The 19,227-nt window shown below is 41.4% G+C and overlaps 1 protein-coding gene across 1 annotated transcript; it reads right to left on the bottom strand.

Moving 5' to 3' along the window:
* Nucleotides 1-1,623: 1,623 nt before the first annotated feature.
* On the bottom strand, nucleotides 1,624-19,076 carry tatdn2 (TatD DNase domain containing 2). Its single transcript, XM_078414413.1, has 7 exons — nucleotides 18,914-19,076; nucleotides 15,184-15,562; nucleotides 8,227-8,748; nucleotides 6,898-7,758; nucleotides 6,426-6,553; nucleotides 5,355-5,538; nucleotides 1,624-1,934 (listed from the first exon to the last, which is right to left on the bottom strand). Exons 1-7 carry the CDS (start codon nucleotides 18,928-18,930, stop codon nucleotides 1,794-1,796), a joined length of 2,232 nt encoding a protein of 743 aa, XP_078270539.1. The 5' UTR covers nucleotides 18,931-19,076; the 3' UTR covers nucleotides 1,624-1,793.
* Between the last annotated feature and the right edge of the window lie 151 nt (nucleotides 19,077-19,227).

The raw sequence follows: 19,227 nt of genomic DNA on the forward strand, positions 1-19,227 counted from the left end.
TCTTTCAATGGCAGAATGGAATGTTTGTTTCAGCAGTCAGGAATCCACCCACCAAACCTAATTAAGAATAATTAAACATTTGATGTTGGCCTTGGCTAGAAAGAGAAGCTGGCTTTGTTTCCCTATCCTGCAAATGGTTTTGTAGACAAGAACAGTGATACCACTGCAATGCTTCATAGTCCTAATCTAGATTGGCTATGTGTCTGAGCGTTCAAGAAGCTGATGACCATTTGACTACAAGCTTGGTATTAACTTTGATGTCTTGGTCTTCAAATACCTTTTCATCAGTCATCCATATTTTCCTGGTTCTAATCATGCTACCTGGAGTTAGAGAGAGGTGTTCTGTGTCAAATGCAGGTTGGTAGAGGACTGAACATAATTAGGCCATTCAGCCCATCGGGTCTACTCTGCATTCCATCATGGCCGATCTATTTTCCCCTCCCAACCCATTCTCCTTCCTTCTTCCAGTCTGTCCTATGGTTAGGTCTGTGCCAGACCCATTGATCACCTCTTACATGTGATCATGTACAGAGTTTTAGAGTCACAGTAAATTTCTGTAGTAGACAAATATGATCAGGATTTTCCCTCTTGGGACAGAATTAAAGGCTTGCTGATGCCTGTCTACATATATATATTTATACTGAAACAGTCTGAAAAAAGTCCCAAACTGAAACTTCACCAGTCAGTTTTCTCCAGAAATGCTTCCTACCAGTTGTTACTCCACCATTGTGTCGTTTTTTTAAAGATTCAGATTTGTTAGCATCATTCTCCAGCAGTTTGTTCATACATGAAGTGGAGGAGCAAAATTATAGAAGTGTGGCCATGACATGCATATTCATTTGATCTTATCTCTAATCCATACTAGGGTTCTTAAACCTCTATTTAACTTTGTTCTCCACTGAGCTCACCACACTCTCTGCCCACAGGACTACACACCTTCTACTTCAACCCTTCCTTCTACCCCCAACCCCCGTTCCCATCCCAACCTCTGTCTTTTCCACTCACTCAGCCCCCTCCTCCCTTCCCCATTCACCTCAGCTCTCTTCTCTTATATCCTGCACCTCCAGCCAAAAGACCCCTTCTCTTTCCCTCGTTCTTCCAAGCCCTTTTCCCCAATTCTCCTTATGCCGCTAACCTTCAGTCCTCACCCTATACACCTCCTGGGGTTGGGTGGGAAGGGACGATGTTTGACATCCCAGCCATGTACAATAGGATTCCCACTGAAGAAAAGTCCCCACCTGAAACATCACCTGTCTATTCCTTCCCCAGGTGCTGTCCGACCTGTTGAGTTCCTCCAGCACACGTTTTGTTGCAAGAGAATTCCTTTAAGATTCCAGAGGACACTCTGATTACTGACTTCTTGCCAATAGTTCTGCTCAACACTTGGAGTTGAGCTTAATGAACCAGCTGCTAAACCAAATGAGATAAACTCATCAACATCTCATTATTTAGCAGATCTTGAACGTGAAACATGAAACCAGGCTGATACTTGAAAATGAGTTGCTTTTTAATATTGAGAAAATCAATAATTCAAGACCAAACTGAAAAAAAAACACGTCAGAGATTAGAGTCATATCATTTTTCAAATTGTCTCAAGTTAAAATTGCAACTTGAGTAATCAAAGTTAATAAGAAATAAGGAGTACACAACTAAAAAGTAAAATAATGTAAACTTTAGGCTTGTCAATACTCTTTTTGACTATTTTCATGTAATGTTGCAATATTAATAATCTTTTGGATTTGTATATTTCAAAGTAACTGGGATTACATTTTCTAATCGATTTTGTCAGTTGTTTATATTCCATATAGATTGTGGGTATTTTTTCTCAGTTTACAAAGAACTGTGGACAATGTCATTACTTTCAACCTCGCAATTTCCTTTACAGTGTATAAGCCAAGTCCTGGATGGGAATGGGAACAAAGCCCTTTAGAGACCTGAAAGTAAGGGAAACACACACAATGTTCAGGTTAAAATATCCACTTTTAGCACTGCAAAATAAACAAGACAACAACATCACATTACAAAAAAATAGGAAGAGTATACACCAAGTAATTTTACTTTTCGCTGCATTCTAAACCAAACACGCCATTTTCCAACATTTTGCATAAATTCCTGGCTCTGACTGATCTAGTACTTCCACTTTCTTAAATCCTTCTCCTATAGATAGCGAGAGTAAGGGGAGTAATTTAACATCTAAAGTTTCCGTAATGCAGGGTACTGTTTGGTGTTTGCTAATCAGTCACATTGTACAGTGGTCCCATGATTATAAACTGACTATAGACCACATTTGTAATAGCATTAACTTTTACAAAACCAAGCCATAAATCCAGGCCGTCCTAGATTTAGTGCTCAGTCTGCTTGCTTTATAGGAGAGTTGAAATGAAAATAAAAATAAGCAACGCCATCTATTGATCAAATGGAATACAATGTATACTCATCACTATAGCACCTCAAATGGCACAGAATATAAGTAGTCAATTTTGTAAACATAGAAAAGTACAGGTGTAGAGAATCAAAACTTTAAATTCCAGGGTGTGCATATCTCTGAAGATCTGTCCTGGACCTGGCATATTGATACAATCATAAAAAAAGCCCATCAATGTTTCCACTTCCTACACTGGAATTTAGAAGGATGAGGGGGGATCTTATTGAAACATATAAGATAATTAGGGGATTGGACACATTAGAGGCAGATAACATGTTCCCAATGTTGGGAGAGTCCAGAACAAGGGGCCACAGTCTAAGAATAAGGGGTAGGCCATTTAGAACGGAGATGAGGAAGAACTTTTTCAGTCAGAGAGTGGTGAAGGTGTGGAATTCTCTGCCTCAGAAGGCAGTGGAGGCCAGTTCGTTGGATGCTTTCAAGAGAGAGCTGGATAGAGCTCTTAAGGATAGCGGAGTGAGGGGGTATGGGGAGAAGGCAGGAACGGGGTACTGATTGAGAGTGATCAGCCATGATCGCATTGAATGGCGGTGCTGGCTCGAAGGGCTGAATGGCCTACTCCTGCACCTATTGTCTATTGTCTATTGTCTATTGACAGTATGTCGATGAATACTCTCTTGAACTTCTATAGAGCTGGTTGCATCATGGCCTGGTTTAGCAACTCAAATGTCCAGGAACGAAGAAGATTGCAAAAAGTGGTGAACACTGCCCAGTCCATCACGGGTACTGCCTGTTCTCCGCGGGATTAAACTGGAGTCTAAATAATTTTATCCCTAGTCCTGATGGGCAGTTTTATATTGCCAGTTATGCTGGCGTCATAATGCTGGAATCTTATTCATAAATGATCAAGGTAAGGTAAAGTGGAACTGCCACTGCAGTTTAGTTTAGTTTAAAGTCATGTGCCCAAGGTACAGAAAAAAAAGTTGTTGCGTCAGTGGAAACGCCATGTATGATTATAATCAAGCCGTCCACAGTGTACAGATACAGGATAAAGGGAATAACGTGTAGTGCAAGATAAAATCCAGGAAAGTGATTAAAAATTGCCTGAGGGTCTCCAATGAGATACATGGTAGGTCAGCACTGCTCTCTAGTTGGTGATGGTTGCCTGATAGCAGCTGGGAAGAAACTGTCCCTGAATCTGGAGCTATGCGTTTTCATACTTATAGATAGGTATTTTCACCTATCTCGTGCAGTGTAACATGAGATGGCTGAAAATGTGGCAAGGAAATATTGTTCATGCTAACTGGAGGCAGGTACAATCTGGGAAGAAACCGTCCCTGAATCTGGAGCTATGCGTTTTCATACTTATAGATAGGTATTTTCACCTATCTCGTGCAGTGTAACATGAGATGGCTGAAAATGTGGCAAGGAAATATTGTTCATGCTAACTGGAGGCAGGTACAATCTATGCTGAATGACACTTGTTCGAGAACAATTTATACTGTGGGTTAGGAAGAAAATCATGAATCGGTTTTACTTTTCTGCTGCCTAGTAAATATCACTTTGGCTGGAAAGGCTGCTATATTACAAAATTAACAGATTAAATTACAGATATCAGCTTTGTAAGTATTGTAAGAGAATATTCTTTGCAAAAAATCTGATTGGGTTATTTGAGGAGGTAACTAAGAAAAATGAAAGCTAGACGTAGTTTGCATGGACTTTAGCAAGGCTTTTGACAAAGTCCCGTATGGTAGACTGGTGTAGAAGGACTGGGCACATGGGATCCAATGTATCTTAACAAACTGGATCCAAATTTGGCTTGGTGAAAAGGGGCAAAGGGTAGTGGTTGAGGGCATTTTTCTGACTGGAAATTTGTAAATAGTAGTACAACACAGGGACTATTTTTTATTTGTCATAAATATAAATGACTTGGATAGGAATGTGATTGATTGATTAGCAAGTCTGCTGACAACACAAAAAATGGTTGAGTAGTAGATAACAAAAAAGATTGTGGAAGGAACAGAGGGATGTAGATCACTTGAAAAATTGAGCAGAGTGGTAGAAGGAGGAATTTAATCCAGAAAAGTAAGGCGATACATTTTAAGACATCAAATACTAAATGGACATGTACAATAAATGGCATGGACCTCTCGAATGTTGATGTGCAAAGGAGCTTTGAGGGCAAGTTGAAAGCTCCCTGAAAATGGCGGCATATTATAGGGTGATGAAGACAGCATTCAACACGCTTGCCTTCACAGGATAAGGAAATGAAATATAAGAATTGGATCAGGCTGCATTTGAAATATTGTATACAGTTTTGGTCACCATATTACAGGAAGGATGTGGTAGCATTAGAAAGAGTGCAGAAGAGATTCATCAGGATGTTGCCTGGAATGAGGGACTCTACCTATAAGGAGATCGAATGGACTGAGTTTTACTGCAATTTAGGAGGTTGAGGAGTGACCTAGGAGAGAGGTTTATATATCACGAGGAGCATAGCTAGGATGGAATGTAAGTCTCTTTTCTTGGTTGGGGAAGTCTAAAAACTAAAGATTGGAGGATTAAAGTGAAAGAGGAGAAATTTAAAGGGACCTGAAAAATAAACTGTTCATTTGACATCTCAGAATGTAGACGTAATTGATGGTGGTTATAGGAAACAAGCAGGCAGAGGAAATGGCAGAGCCAAATACAATTACAGTATTTAAAAAGGCGCTTCGATAGGAAAGGAATAGAGGGTTCGGGTCTAATGCGGAAAAATGGGATTAGCTTAAATAGTCGGTATTGACGAGTTGAACCAAAAGGCTTGTTTCTGTGCTATATGTTTAGCAGTATTTTCTCAATTTTCAATACAGTCCTCTATTTGCAAACAGACATCAGGATTACATGATTTATATATATATTATATATATGTGTCAACTCATCTTCTGACCCATTACTACATAAGAAATGATATAAACAAATTACAACTGACCCCTCTGGGTAAGAAGTATGGTGCATCAGTCTCTACGACAATCCGTTCCATTGGGATTTTTCTGACTGCCTCCTTGGTCACACCAGCAGATGGGTAGGTGATCAGGGCTGTGAATCCAACTGATAAATTAGAAAATTCCTGCAGAAATGGCTCAATCACCTCATAAGAGCCAGTGAAGCAATGCCTGCAGAATGGAAAAATACATTAAAATAAAAGCAAATATCATTTTTTTGTTTCTGGCAGGACTAAGTCTTTCTGAAAATCACAAAAACATAAAGTCCACTCTAGGTACCTTGTAGGATATAGCAACATACACCTGTGAACAATTATTCAAGTGCTGGAGGGGGATAAAATATTGTTCTTTGTCATCTCACCATGATGTTACATGTCAAAATTTGGTTTATTGCAATATCTGTACATATCCCCTGATGTTCTAACATCCTTGTTTTACAATGGATTAACTACAGCGTTGTACAAAGAGGAGTTAGACCAGTTATAGGTTGTAAAGCTTGTGGAGATCACATTTGAGAAATGGCAGGTAGATTGTTCAGTTACATGTGGTTCATGTCATTTACTGAATTAGTTCCATTTGCCTGAACAAGCCCGAGAGAAATTTCCTCAATATTTTTGGGTTGAGTAATTGCAGAAAGGATATGTAAACTGTCTGCAGCATTATAGGTCAGTGAACCATTCAAGTAGGGGGATGAAAATAAACCACACAGTTATAGGGTTCTCTGCAGCAAAGACAAAATGTCCTGAGGTGCAGTATTGCCTGTCCATTTCTAGGTTTAAGGACGCTTGGGCTGGAAAAAAGGCTGATCTGTGAGGAACGGGTCTTGCATGTGTACAAATCTCCAGAATGTTTTTATTCTGGAAGTTTCCTTTCAGGCAATCTACTTTATAACCAAAGAGTATAAACATCAACTACCCACAAGCCCCTTAACTAACATACATTACAAAATAAAAAGACAAGATCATTTTGAGGACCTGCTTCATCTTGTGAACACAACTGAATCAGTTTTTACACAAGCAAAAAAAGGAATGCCAAAGCATTCACCTATGACCTTTCACCTATGAATTTTGTAGTCCTTTGGCACATTGATTTTCATTATCTCAAAAAGATCTTGATCAGCGTCCCTGCAGTGGATAACAAGTGGTTTCTTTAATGCCACCGCAAGCTTTAGCTGTCTCTCAAAGACCTGGCAAAAACAAGAATCCAATTATTAATAAATCTTTAGCTCCCATATCCATTTGCCCCTCCCTTCCCACCACTCCACATCCCAACGTCTTCAATCCCAGACCATCCACCTAACCCACATGCACCATTGTCAGAAATGCTTTCTTTTGGCTGCTCTGGCAGATGAAAAAGATGCCATACCAGCACCAAATAATCACATACAATATTTATTGACTTTTAAATTACACATTTTTGCAAACCGTTAGCCAAGTGCTATGATGTCACCTCAGCACTTTTTAAGTCACCGAATAAATTTGTTTACAAATTTACGATTACAAAAAAATGTCCCCCCTGCTCTTTACTTACCCGTTTTTGGTCAGGAATGTTTGTTGAACACTTATAAGAGTAGTCCAAACCCATCTCTCCAAATGCAACAGCTTTTGGGTGTCTCAATGCATGAAGAATTGCTCTTTCCTGTGAATTTGTGTAGTAACGGGCAAAATGCGGATGGCAGCCAAAAGCGCCCCAAACAAGTGGTTCTTCCAATAAATGTTCCCATAAGTTTCTACGAACCAGGCAACGAGGGTCACAGAAATCAGTGATACAGCCATGAAACTCAGCTGGAAACGTGCTGTCATAAAGTTTCATGAAATTTGCAAAAGTTCCCTGAAAGGATAACTTAGAGAATAAAAAATCCAGATGGCAATGAGTGTCCACAAAACCCCTTTGGTAATTCAGTCCCCAATTTTCTTGATACAAATTCTCTGAATCATTGTCCCAAACTTCTGAATCTTCTTGTGATGAGTTGACACGATTCTTACTATCATCCATGTTATTGCTCTGATTAAACTGATGCGACGAGTAGTCTAATGATTCAAAAGACAAGTTACTGCAAAGAGCAGACTGTGAACCTTGTGAAAATGTTTTTGAGTAACTTGGGAAAGATTCTGTTCCGTCATCATGAAGGTTATGATAACAACAGTCGTCAATAAAACTGCCAACTTGTGAAGACTGCTGAGAAGTCCAATTTTTTGCATATGAACCGGAAGGGGTAGAATACATAAAAGATGGTTGCGTGTTATATTTGTTGTTCAATGGAGTGCCTGGCTTGAAGCTTTCCAGGTTATCTGTTGGACTGGAATCTCCTTGTGAAAAAGTAGCTATTTGAATGGAGTCTTCAACATCAGACCAGTCACTTCCAGATACATCATCATCAAAAGCCAATTTCTGTTTAGAAAGAAATACAAGTGGCGTGATAAACTTAACTTGACCAAGTCAAAACTATACAGATCTGTGTATGTTACTGTACAGAGACCCAAGGCAACCACATGCATTTTGAAAGTTGAATCTAGATTATATTTTGTCATACTTCACAAACAGAATCATGCTAATCAGCCTACAACTGCACTGCCCTTATATACAAGTGTAAAACAAAAGAAAACATGTCCTCAAATATATTTTCAAAATACTTGAAATTAAATTAATCTTACTTTCATACAATAACATTTTTGCTGGGGTTGCATGAGAATTCCAAATGGATGAATACTGGATAAACAAGAGTTTACTGCAAGGTTTTTATTTCAATTGGCACTTAAAAAGGATAAAGGAGAGCTGTACTTGTTCTCTTCCAAATTCAACACATCCATTTCCTGTATGATAGAGATCTTAAAAAGGCTAACATTAAAGCACAAATACCTTGTGGCCTACACCCTCATTTTCTTGAAGGAGATCATTGCTTCTTTCTTCTGTACTTGTGTCAATAGTCACCGCCGCTACATTAGGAAACACTACCTTGGGCCTTTCATTTGGTATTTCTTCACTGGCCTTTAATCCAACATTCCACTTTTGGTCCACAAAATTATTTTCAGTATCAGTTTCTTGTTGCTGAATGCTGTATCGAGAAGCACTACCCTGAGTTGTTTCATGCCAACTATCTTCTTTAGTTTTCTTGCAATATTTCGTCACAGGTTTAGCAGGTATCGAATCAACATGCTCAGTGTCTCTGGTATGGCAGTGCAGCTGTGTTTTCTGGAAGTCTCTGCCAATTGCTTCTGATATGGCTTTCAGGTAGAGAACTCTGGTACCCTGGGGTGGCACTGCCTTACGAGACTTCGGCTGAAAGATACCATTGTCATCCCTTGCCCTGAATGTAGATTGAGAACTTTGTTTAATGGAACTGCTTAAAGCTGCAGGTAGACTTCTTTCAGCTTCCATATTCTGAAATTTATAAAATTAGTAAAATAAATAACATTGAACAAGCTACTACAAAACAGCTTCTTAAATTTTGTTTTTAAATTTTAGGATTTTGCTTGTATGCATTCATCCAACAAAAGCATCCTTCACCTACCACAAGTTTTCATGTTTTAACATAGTCAAACCTTTGGTAGCCATAGAGGTAGTTATAGAGAAGTCTAGAACCAACTTGGTTTCAGAGCCTTTCAGGATTATCAGTTTTGCCAGACCAAGAGGTACTGGCCCCTGAGAGGTGTCCAACGTTACCTGAACTGTACCATTCAGGTACCATTATAGCGGCCCCCAAAGTCAGCCACGAGAACGGATCTACCAGCTCCAGCCGAGCCAGATTTCAAGTGCGCTCGAGTAATTTCATCCAGATTAAAGGTGGTGCCGGACCACTAATTGCCAGAAAATCAGTGGTGGAACTGTACTAATAGGCATTTTAGAAAAATGCACAAATGTAACCCAGTCACTAGGTGGCGATGTCGTGCAGTCTGAGGAAAGTCATACACATTTCTACATACAAGTTTAGTTACCATCCTGAACATTATTTCTTCTTCCGAGGCACAAGGAATTGAGATCTTGTACATCAATTTTCAGAATTCCCATCGGCAATACATAACCATAGGCAATATAGCTTAAATTACCAGATAGCTGGAGGAATTAGTCCAGTTTTTTTGTGGAGCACAACTTGCAGAAAAGTACAGTTTTTATCTTTCCTGGTTGATTCACATAACATTCTTTTTTATTTTCACTGTTCATCTCTAAAAATTGCAACAAGGGAAAGGATAATAGATAGAGTTATATATACAGCCCTGTAACAGGCCTTTCCACTTATGCCTTACATCACCGATAGTACATAAAACACAGTGCTGGAGAAACTCAGTGGATCAAGCAGCATCTATGGAAGGAATGGATGGGCGACGATTCAGGTTAGGACCGAAGGTCCGAAGAAAGATCTGGACCCAAAACATCACCTCATCGTTCCTTCTGCAGATGCTGCCAGACCAACAAAGTTACGATAGCACTTTGCATTTTACGCGGGATTCTAGCATCAACATTCCTTGTTTCTCTATCAACGTTAATACTCTCTTCAGAATGGATTCATGAAGTGGCCTAATAGTTGATCATCATTGAATGTATCCATGATGAGCTACAACGTGCAAGAGCCGAAAGATGAGATTAGCTTTTTCAATTGGTATATAAATGGTGGACTGGATGGTCTCCTTCATTGCATATTTTCTAAGATTCGATGGTGATTTTGTACATCTGAAATAAATCTTATCTCAACATTTTTTTCTCCGGGCAGAACAAATCCATCTTCTCTAGTCCAACATTATACCTTATTTCCCTCATCACTGGAACATTTCTAATAAATCTTTTCTGCATGCTGCTCTGGTGCCTTTACATTCTTCCAAAACAGTGGGTGAACATAATTAACTACACTTTTCAATTATATGCTAATCAGCGATTTGTATGGATTTAGTGCATTTTTATACTGCACTTTAAGTAAATAAAATGAAACACCTTAAACCAAGTAGAGTACTGATAGCACGTCGACAGAATAATGAAGAGCATTTATTCGGAAGACTGATATTTATTCTGAAATGCAGGAAACCATCCAATGGAAAATCGGCCAAAAATATCCTTGTTTCCTCCATCAATAGGTCGCATTAATGATCCTTCTGTAAGCATTGCAGAAGCCAAATGAGAGAACCCTCCCCATCTGCCACAACTCCTCTTCCCTATGCCAATGACATTCGCAACAATGGAATCAACACAACGTCCCAGCACTGTCAAAAAGCTCGGCAGAACATAATGTTGCTGTCCAAATTTTGAAACACAATATAGGGTGGAGGAAGGATGGATTGACAATTTTAATTTCCCTTTTGTTAACCCTCCTCTTGTAATTTTCCAATTTCTGTAGAAATTCATCTGCAGTAGCTCGAAACAATATCATAGTACATTCCATGTACTTGCCGCTGTCTGGGTGAAGAAAGTCTCTCCGATTCCCTCTAAATCTCTTCCCCCTTACCTTAACCTTAAATCTATATCGTAGCTGGATACTTGCTGATGTCAAGTATCCCTTGAAGCTCTGTAAGTATGTTGTTAACTAGAGAGACAGAGAGAAATACTGGGACCAGGAGACCAAAGAAGCACTGTGAAAATGGTCACATGATTTACATCTGGTGAGAACAGAGCTGAAGGTAACTTCATGGCTATGTAGTGTGGCTTTGAGAAGAGAAGCTGTCTGGGAACAGCCATTTTGCAAAGGGACTGTATGATGAGAATGAAAATGTGAACAGGCAACATAATTAAGAATTCTCGAGCTTGATAAGGAACAAAGTGTTTTGTTTATTCAGCCCTTGGAGGAGTGACAACTTGAAATGATTTACTTCAAAAATGTGAGAGCCTTCGGTTCCAAAGGCAAAATTAGTATAAAAGTACGTGGTCCGAGACATCGGCAGCGACAACCCGGGAACAACCTTAGCAAGAAGGAGAGACTCAAGTTCAAAGTTTAGTGAAGACTATCCCCCAAAAACAGACCGAATCTGGCCAATTCGGTCATATGGGTAATATCTGAGTCCAAGTCATTAATGAATGTTGAACTCTCCAATTTTAGGTAACACCTCCCTCCCCACTCACCCCCTACCTTCTTCCACTAAAAGTTGGTGAACATATTCCACAACTATGTATCCCTCATATGCTCATACCTGTCTCTAGCCAACAGTCAGCCTATCAGAGAACCTCCTTGCCGGAGGTCATCTGTTGCCGGACCCAATTTGTCCTGCTTTTTCATCGCTTCCAGTTTTCCCCCACTCTCCCTTTTACAATCAGTCTTAAGTAGGGTCTAGACCCAAAATGTCACCTATCCACTTTCTCCAGAGATGCTGCATGACCTACGGAGTTACTCCAATATGTTCTGGCTGTCTTTGGACCCAACGTCTATACTCGATTCCCTAACTGAAGAAGGTCAGCGTGCCAAAAGCCTTCTTCACACCTCTACCTTTGATGCCATTTTCAGATAACTATGTACTTGTATTTCTAGATTCCCCTGCTCTGCAACACTACCCAGCACCTTATCTTGTCATACCATCTTACCACAAAAACATAGCAAAATGAATCAACTTAACTGTGCTAATACCCTCTAATCCAAACAGCATTTTGATAAACCTCTTTGGCACCCTCTCCAAAGCCTCCATATTGCTCCGGTAATGTGATGACCAGAACTGCATTGAATACTCCCAAAAGCTGTAGTCCTTCAGCTCCTTCAGCCTGGGGACCCAGCACAGGCCGGTCAGCAACACAGGGCCCCACCCAGACCACCCCCACACTGACACACCCCCACCCCCACCCAGACCCACACCCTGATAAGGGGACTAGAGGTAAAAGAGCCATTAGGAGGCAGTGATCACAACATGATAAGTTTTACTCTGCAAATGGAAAGGCAGAAGGGAAAATCAGAAGTGTCGGTATTACAGTATAGCAAAGGGGATTACAGAGGCATGAGGCAGGAGCTGGCCAAAATTGACTGGAAGGAGGCCCTAGCAGGGAAGACGGTAGAACAGCAATGGCAGGTATTCCTGGGAATAATGCAGAGGTTGCAGGATCAATTTATTCCAAAGAGGCGGAAAGACTCTAAGGGGAGTAAGAGACACCTGTGGCTGACAAGGAAAGTCAGGGACAGCATAAAAATTAAGGAGAAGAAGTATAACATAGCAAAGAAGAGTGGGAAGACAGAGGATTGGGACTCTTTTAAAGAGCAACAAAAGTTAACTAAAAAGGCAATACGGGGAGAAAAGATGAGGTACGAGGGTAAACTAGCCAATAATATAAAGGAGGATAGCAAAAGTTTTTTTAGGTACGTGAAGAGGAAAAAAATAGTCAAGGCAAATGTGGGTCCCTTGAAGACAGAAGCAGGGGAATTTATTATGGGGAACAAAAAAATGGCAGACGAGTTAAACCGTTACTTTGGATCTGTGTTTACTGAGGAAGATACACACAATCTCCCAAATGTTCTAGGGGCCGGAGAACCTAGGGTGATGGAGGAACTGAAGGAAATCCACATTAGGCAGGAAATGGTTTTGGGTAGACTGATGGGACTGAAGGCTGATAAATCCCCAGGGCCTGATGGTCTGCATCCCAGGGTACTTAAGGAGGTGGCTCTAGAAATAGTGGAAGCATTGGAGATCATTTTTCAATGTTCTATAGATTCAGGATCAGTTCCTGTGGATTGGAGGATAGCAAATGTTATCCCACTTTTTAAGAAAGGAGGGAGAGAGAAAACGGGTAATTATAGACCAGTTAGTCTGACATCAGTGGTGGGGAAGATGCTGGAGTCAATTATAAAAGACGAAATTGCTGAGCATTTGGATAGCAGTAACAGGATCATTCAGAGTCAGCATGGATTTACGAAGGGGAAATCATGCTTGACAAATCTACTGGAATTTTTTGAGGATGTAACTAGGAAAATTGACAGGGGAGAGTCAGTGGATGTGGTGTACCTCGACTTTCAGAAAGCCTTCGACAAGGTCCCACATAGGAGATTAGTGGGCAAAATTAGAGCACATGGTATTGGGGGTAGGGTACTGACATGGATAGAAAATTGGTTGACAGACAGAAAGCAAAGAGTGGGGATAAATGGGTCCCTTTCGGAATGGCAGGCAGTGACCAGTGGGGTACCGCAAGGTTCGGTGCTGGGACCCCAGCTATTTACGATATACATTAATGACTTAGATGAAGGGATTAAAAGTACCATTAGCAAATTTGCAGATGATACTAAGCTGGGGGGTAGTGTGAATTGTGAGGAAGATGCAATAAGGCTGCAGGGTGACTTGGACAGGTTGTGTGAGTGGGCGGATACATGGCAGATGCAGTTTAATGTAGATAAGTGTGAGGTTATTCACTTTGGAAGTAAGAATAAAAAGGCAGATTATTATCTGAAAGGTGTCAAGTTAGGAAGAGGGGATGTTCAACGAGATCTGGGTGTCCTAGTGCATCAGTCACTGAAAGGAAGCATGCAGGTACAGCAGGCAGTGAAGAAAGCCAATGGAATGTTGGCCTTCGTAACAAGTGGAGTTGAGTATAGGAGCAAAGAGGTCCTTCTACAGTTGTACCGGGCCCTGGTGAGACCGCACCTGGAGTACTGTGTGCAGTTTTGGTCTCCAAATTTGAGGAAGGATATTCTTGTTATTGAGGGCGTGTAGCGTAGGTTCACTAGGTTAATTCCCGGAATGGCGGGACTGTCGTATGTTGAAAGGCTGGAGCAATTAGGCTTGTATACATTGGAATTTAGAAGGATGAGGGGGGATCTTATTGAAACATATAAGATAATTAGGGGATTGGACACATTAGAGGCAGGAAACATGTTCCCAATGTTGGGGGAGTCCAGAACAAGGGGCCACAGTTTAAGAATAAGGGGTAGGCCATTTAGAACGGAGATGAGGAAGAACTTTTTCAGTCAGAGTGGTGAAGGTGTGGAATTCTCTGCCTCAGAAGGCAGTGGAGGCCAGTTCGTTGGATGCTTTCAAGAGAGAGCTGGATAGAGCTCTTAAGGATAGCGGAGTGAGGGGGTATGGGGAGAAGGCAGGAACGGGGTACTGATTGAGAGTGATCAGCCATGATCGCATTGAATGGCGGTGCTGGCTCGAAGGGCTGAATGGCCTACTCCTGCACCTATTGTCTATTGTCTATTGTCTTACAAAGCTACAACATGACTTCCTAACTCTTATATCCAATGCCCTGACTGATGAAAGCAAGGATACCATATGCCTTCTTTATCAATTTATCTACCCTGTTGCTACTTTCAGGGAGCTATACACTTGGAACCCAAGCTTCTGCTGTACATCAATGCTGTTGAGGTGTCTTGCCATTAACTGTACACTATGTCCTTACATTCAATCTGCCATTTCTCTCATTTCTGTGGCTGATCTATATGCCTTACTATATTTTTAACAGCCTTACTCACTGTCTACAACTCCATCAATTTTGGTGTTATCTACAAACTTACTCATCACCGACCTATATTTATGCCCGTTGTTTTATTTTAATTTTAAAACACACACACTCTTCTAGATTAATCTGCTCTACAACACACCCTCCCCTCATCTATCACCTTCATCACCTCCTCAAAAAAAACCTCAAACAAGTTCATAAGAACAATCTGCTGTAGACAAAGCCATTCTGACTGTCACCAATTAGCCAATTATCTTCCAAAGGATTGTGGGTTTTATTTAGCTTGTCTGGAATAGAAATATTACCTTTATAGTTTTTTTGAGAGAAACAATTTATTTTATACATTAAATTTAGTCAGGAAAATTGCTGCCATCAGATTAATACGGTAATGATTCAGGAATTCTCTTCAACTACAAATACAGGATGTCACTTTTAAATGCAGGACAGGCTCTGATAAAATACCTTCTCAGGCTCCAACCACACAGGTCTTGACACCAATCTTCTACAATGGTGATATTTGTCACGAAACAAAGCTTCCTGTGGTTCTGTACTGTTTAACTTGTCTCGTGAATGATGAGCGTTTCCTGAAGAAATTGCATTTGACATGGTATTCATTTGTACATTACTCTCATCAACAGCCTTCTGTCCTTTGCCAGTTTTCTGAATGATTTTTCTTCTGGTATCTGTGTGATCACATACTGAACCACCGCTAGACATTGCCTCATTATAGCCTGTTTCTTCCCATGGCAGCTCAGATACACATTTCCTGTATTTTGATGGAGAGGTAGTGAAGGGTCTGAACATCTTTTGCTTTTTACAACTTGGCTTCATTGGTTCCTCACTGAAATGAAAAAATATCTTGGTCAACAAGCATTCAAAGACCCCATTTAAATGAAACTTCAGGATCAATAACAATGATCCCAATCACACAAACAGACAACGATTACTATGCAATTCAACGTGGTAATAGGAAGAGTTTAGTTGTCCTTAGCACAAATTAATGACCAAGATTCCTGATCAAGGACACTACATGTTTCTCTAAATTCAATTAAAAAAAATTGAAAACTGCAGATAATAAAACATAGAACAGTACAGCACAGGAACCGGCCCTTTGGCCCACAGGGTCTGTGCTGAACACAACGCCAAGTTAATCTTCCCTGCCTGCACATGATCCATTTTTCTCCATTAGTTTCATCTTTCATGTATCTTGTGTTTTATGACTGTTGGCAGATCAATTTCCCTCCTGGGATAAATAAAGTTCTATTGTATCGTATCGTTACCTGCATATCCATGTCCCCTATCCAAAAGCCACTTAAATGCAAAGTTTCTGCCTCAACCACCACCCCTGGCAATGCACAGAACTCATTTGAACTTTCCCCCTCTGAACTCAAAACTATGCCCACCAGTAATTGGCATTCCCACCCTGGGGAAAAGGTTCCACTGTCTACCTTATCTATGCTTATAATTTTACATATTTCTATCAGGTCTCCCCTCAATATCCAGCAGCCCAAACAGTCCAGTTTGTCCAACATCTCCTTATAGTTAACACCCTCTAATCCAGGCAGCATTCTGGTAAATCTCTTCTACCTCCTCTCCAAAGTCTCTGCATTCTACCTACAATTGAGTGACCAGAACTGCACCCAATGTTTAAAATGTGATCCAACCAAAGTCCTATAAAGCTGTTACATGACTTCCTAACATGACTTCCTAACTTGTATACTCACTGTCTCAACCAATGCAGGCAAGCATACCATATGTCTTCTTTACCATGCTATCTACTTGTGTTGCCCCTTTCAGGAGCTTTGGACTTGGACCCAGAGTTCCCTCTGTATATCAATGCTGTTAGAGGTCTTGTCACTAACTGCAGACTTTGCCTTTGCATTCGACCTCCCAAAATGCAGCACTTCACACTGGCTGTGATTAAACTCCCATCTGCCATTTCACCGTCCATTTCTGTAACTGATCTACATGGAACATAGGATAGTACAGCATAGGAACAGAGCCTTCAGCCCACAATGTCTGTGCCAATCATAATGCCAAGACCAAATCTACCTACCCTACCTATGTCTCTCATAATTTTATATACATCTATCAGGACTCCTGACCTCCAGCATACCAAAGAAACAATCCAAGAAAGTACGGAATTTAATGTGCCACTGCATCTGACACTATGCTCTGTGGCTGGACACAATGTGGAAGTCAGCAGCTGAGCCCAAAAATTGTGCTAGCATTCTCCAGCGTTATGTTATCCAGGTCCCATGGCAGATCAGACCTTATGCAGGACAATAGACAATAGGTGCAGGAGGAGGCCATTCGGCCCTTTGAGCCAGCACCGCCATTCAATGTGATCCTGAGACCCCTTTCATTTGAATGGAGTTCTGGTCTGTGGATTAGATTTTTTTGCTGCAAAGGTTTTTAATAACTTTGAAGCGTTTCATTTTTTTAAAATTACTTGTATCACAAAGTCTCTTGCCCAGAGTAGGGCAATCAAGGACCAGAAGGCATAGGTTTAAGGTGAAGGGGAAAAGATTTAATAGGAATCTGAGGGGTAACTTTTTCACAAAGGGTAGTGGGTGTATGGAACGAGCTGTCAGAGGAGGTAGTTGATGCAGGAATTATCGCAAAATTTAAGAAACAATGGCAACTTAAGGCACATGGATAGGCCTGGTTTAGAGGGATATGGGCCAGATGCAGGCAGGTGGGACTAGCATAGCTGGGACATGTGTGGGCAAGTTGGGCCGAATAGCCTGTATCCACGCTTATGACTATCAATTTCAATCTCTTATCTGCCTACGCATAATCCATATTCCTCTATTCCCTACAAATCTATGTGTCTATCCAAAACTAGGAAGTCCTTGTTACTGAGGCAGTACAGCGTACGTTCACGAGGTTAATCTCTGGGATGGCGGGACTGTCATACGAGGAAAGATTGGAAAGACTGGGCTTGTATTCGCTGGAGTTTAGATGAGAGTGGATATTTTAGAGACGTATAAAATTATAAAAGGACTGGACAAGCTAGATGCAGGAAAAATGTTCCCAATGTTGGGAGAGTCCAGAACCAGGGGACACAGTCTAAGAATATAGGGGAGGCCATTTAAAGCTGAGGTGAGAAGAAACTTTTGCACCCAGAGGTGTAAATTTGTGGAATTCTCTGCCATAGAAGACAGTGGAGGCCAATTCACTGGATGAATTTAAAAGAGAGTTAGATAGAGCTCTAGGGACTAGTGGAATCAAGGGATATGGGGATAAGGCAGGCACAGGTTACTGATTGTGGATGATCAGCCATGATCACAATGAATGGCGGTACTGGCTTGAAGGACCTAATGACCTCATCCTACACCTATTTTCTATGTTTCTCTCAAATACTACTGTTGTAACTGCCTCCATCGCCCGGTAGCATGTTTCAGGCACTCACCACCCCGCCTAAAAAAAACGTGCCTTGTACATTGCTTTTATATTTTGCCACTCTCACTTTAAAACTATGCCTTCTCATATTTGATCATTCTATCCTGGGTAAAAGGTTCTGATGATCCATCTGATCTATGTCTCTCCTAATTTTATATACTTCTAGCAGGTCTCCCCTCAACCTCCAGCATTCCAACAAAAACAATCGAAGTCTGTCCAACTTCTCCCTGTAGCTAATATCCCCTAATCCAGACATCATTCTGGTAAACATGAATAGGTGATGTTTCAGGTCCGAACCCTTCTTCAGACTTCCAATCCGAAATGTCACCTATCTATCTTCTCCAGGGATGCTGCCCTACCCGCTGAGTTACTTCAACATTTTGTATCACAGTAAACCAGGATGCAGAGTTCCTTATTTTATCACTCTGGTAAACCTCCTCTGCACCCCTCCCAAAGCCTCCACATCCTTCCTATAATGGGGCGACTAAACTATAAGCAAGACTCCAAATGTAGCCTAACCAAAGGTTAAGCGGTATCATTACTTCTTGACTCTTATAGCTAGGCAATGCCCCAACCTATGAATGCAAGCATAACATGTGCCTTCCTTACCACCCTACCTACTTATGTTGGCACTTTCAGGGAGTTATGGATTTGGACCCCATTCTGCAACCCATGCCCTGCGCGCGCCCACGCTCCTATCATGCGCGCCCCCGACTCGCCCCGCGACCCCACATGCGCGCCCCCGACTCGCCCCTCATGCACGCCCCCGACTCTTCCTCACACGCACCGTGGTGGCCGCTCCATCCCCTCCACTGCCCGAGGTGAACCTTGCGACCGCTTGCTGAGGAACCTACAGTTGTTCCGTTGTAACGCCAAGCCAAGGGAAGGTTTGGCACCAGAAGGTGGAAGCAGAAGAGTCAGACCGTTCCTCCCCGCTCCGGCCAGCCTGGGTGCGAGCACTGCGGCGCCATCTTAACTCCGGCTGAACTTGGGGAGTGAGTGTTGAAGAGGAAGTGGGGGATCACGGGGTGGGTGGTGGCTGGGGAGCCGAGAGTGGCAAGTGCCTGAAGGTGAGTGAGGGGGATGGGGTAGGTAGATGGA

The sequence above is a fragment of the Rhinoraja longicauda genome, chromosome 17 (assembly GCF_053455715.1).
Source record: "Rhinoraja longicauda isolate Sanriku21f chromosome 17, sRhiLon1.1, whole genome shotgun sequence".
NCBI classification, from domain to species: Eukaryota; Metazoa; Chordata; class Chondrichthyes; order Rajiformes; family Arhynchobatidae; genus Rhinoraja; species Rhinoraja longicauda.

Excerpts from the sequence above, each read along its gene's own strand:
- tatdn2 (XM_078414413.1), bottom strand. Across the intron at positions 7,759-8,226 it reads ATGAGGGTGTAGGCCACAAG|AAATTGGCTTTTGATGATGA; the intron begins GTATTTGTGCTT and ends CTTTCTAAACAG. Across the intron at positions 1,935-5,354 it reads CATACTTCTTACCCAGAGGG|GTCTCTAAAGGGCTTTGTTC; the intron begins GTCAGTTGTAAT and ends CCTTACTTTCAG.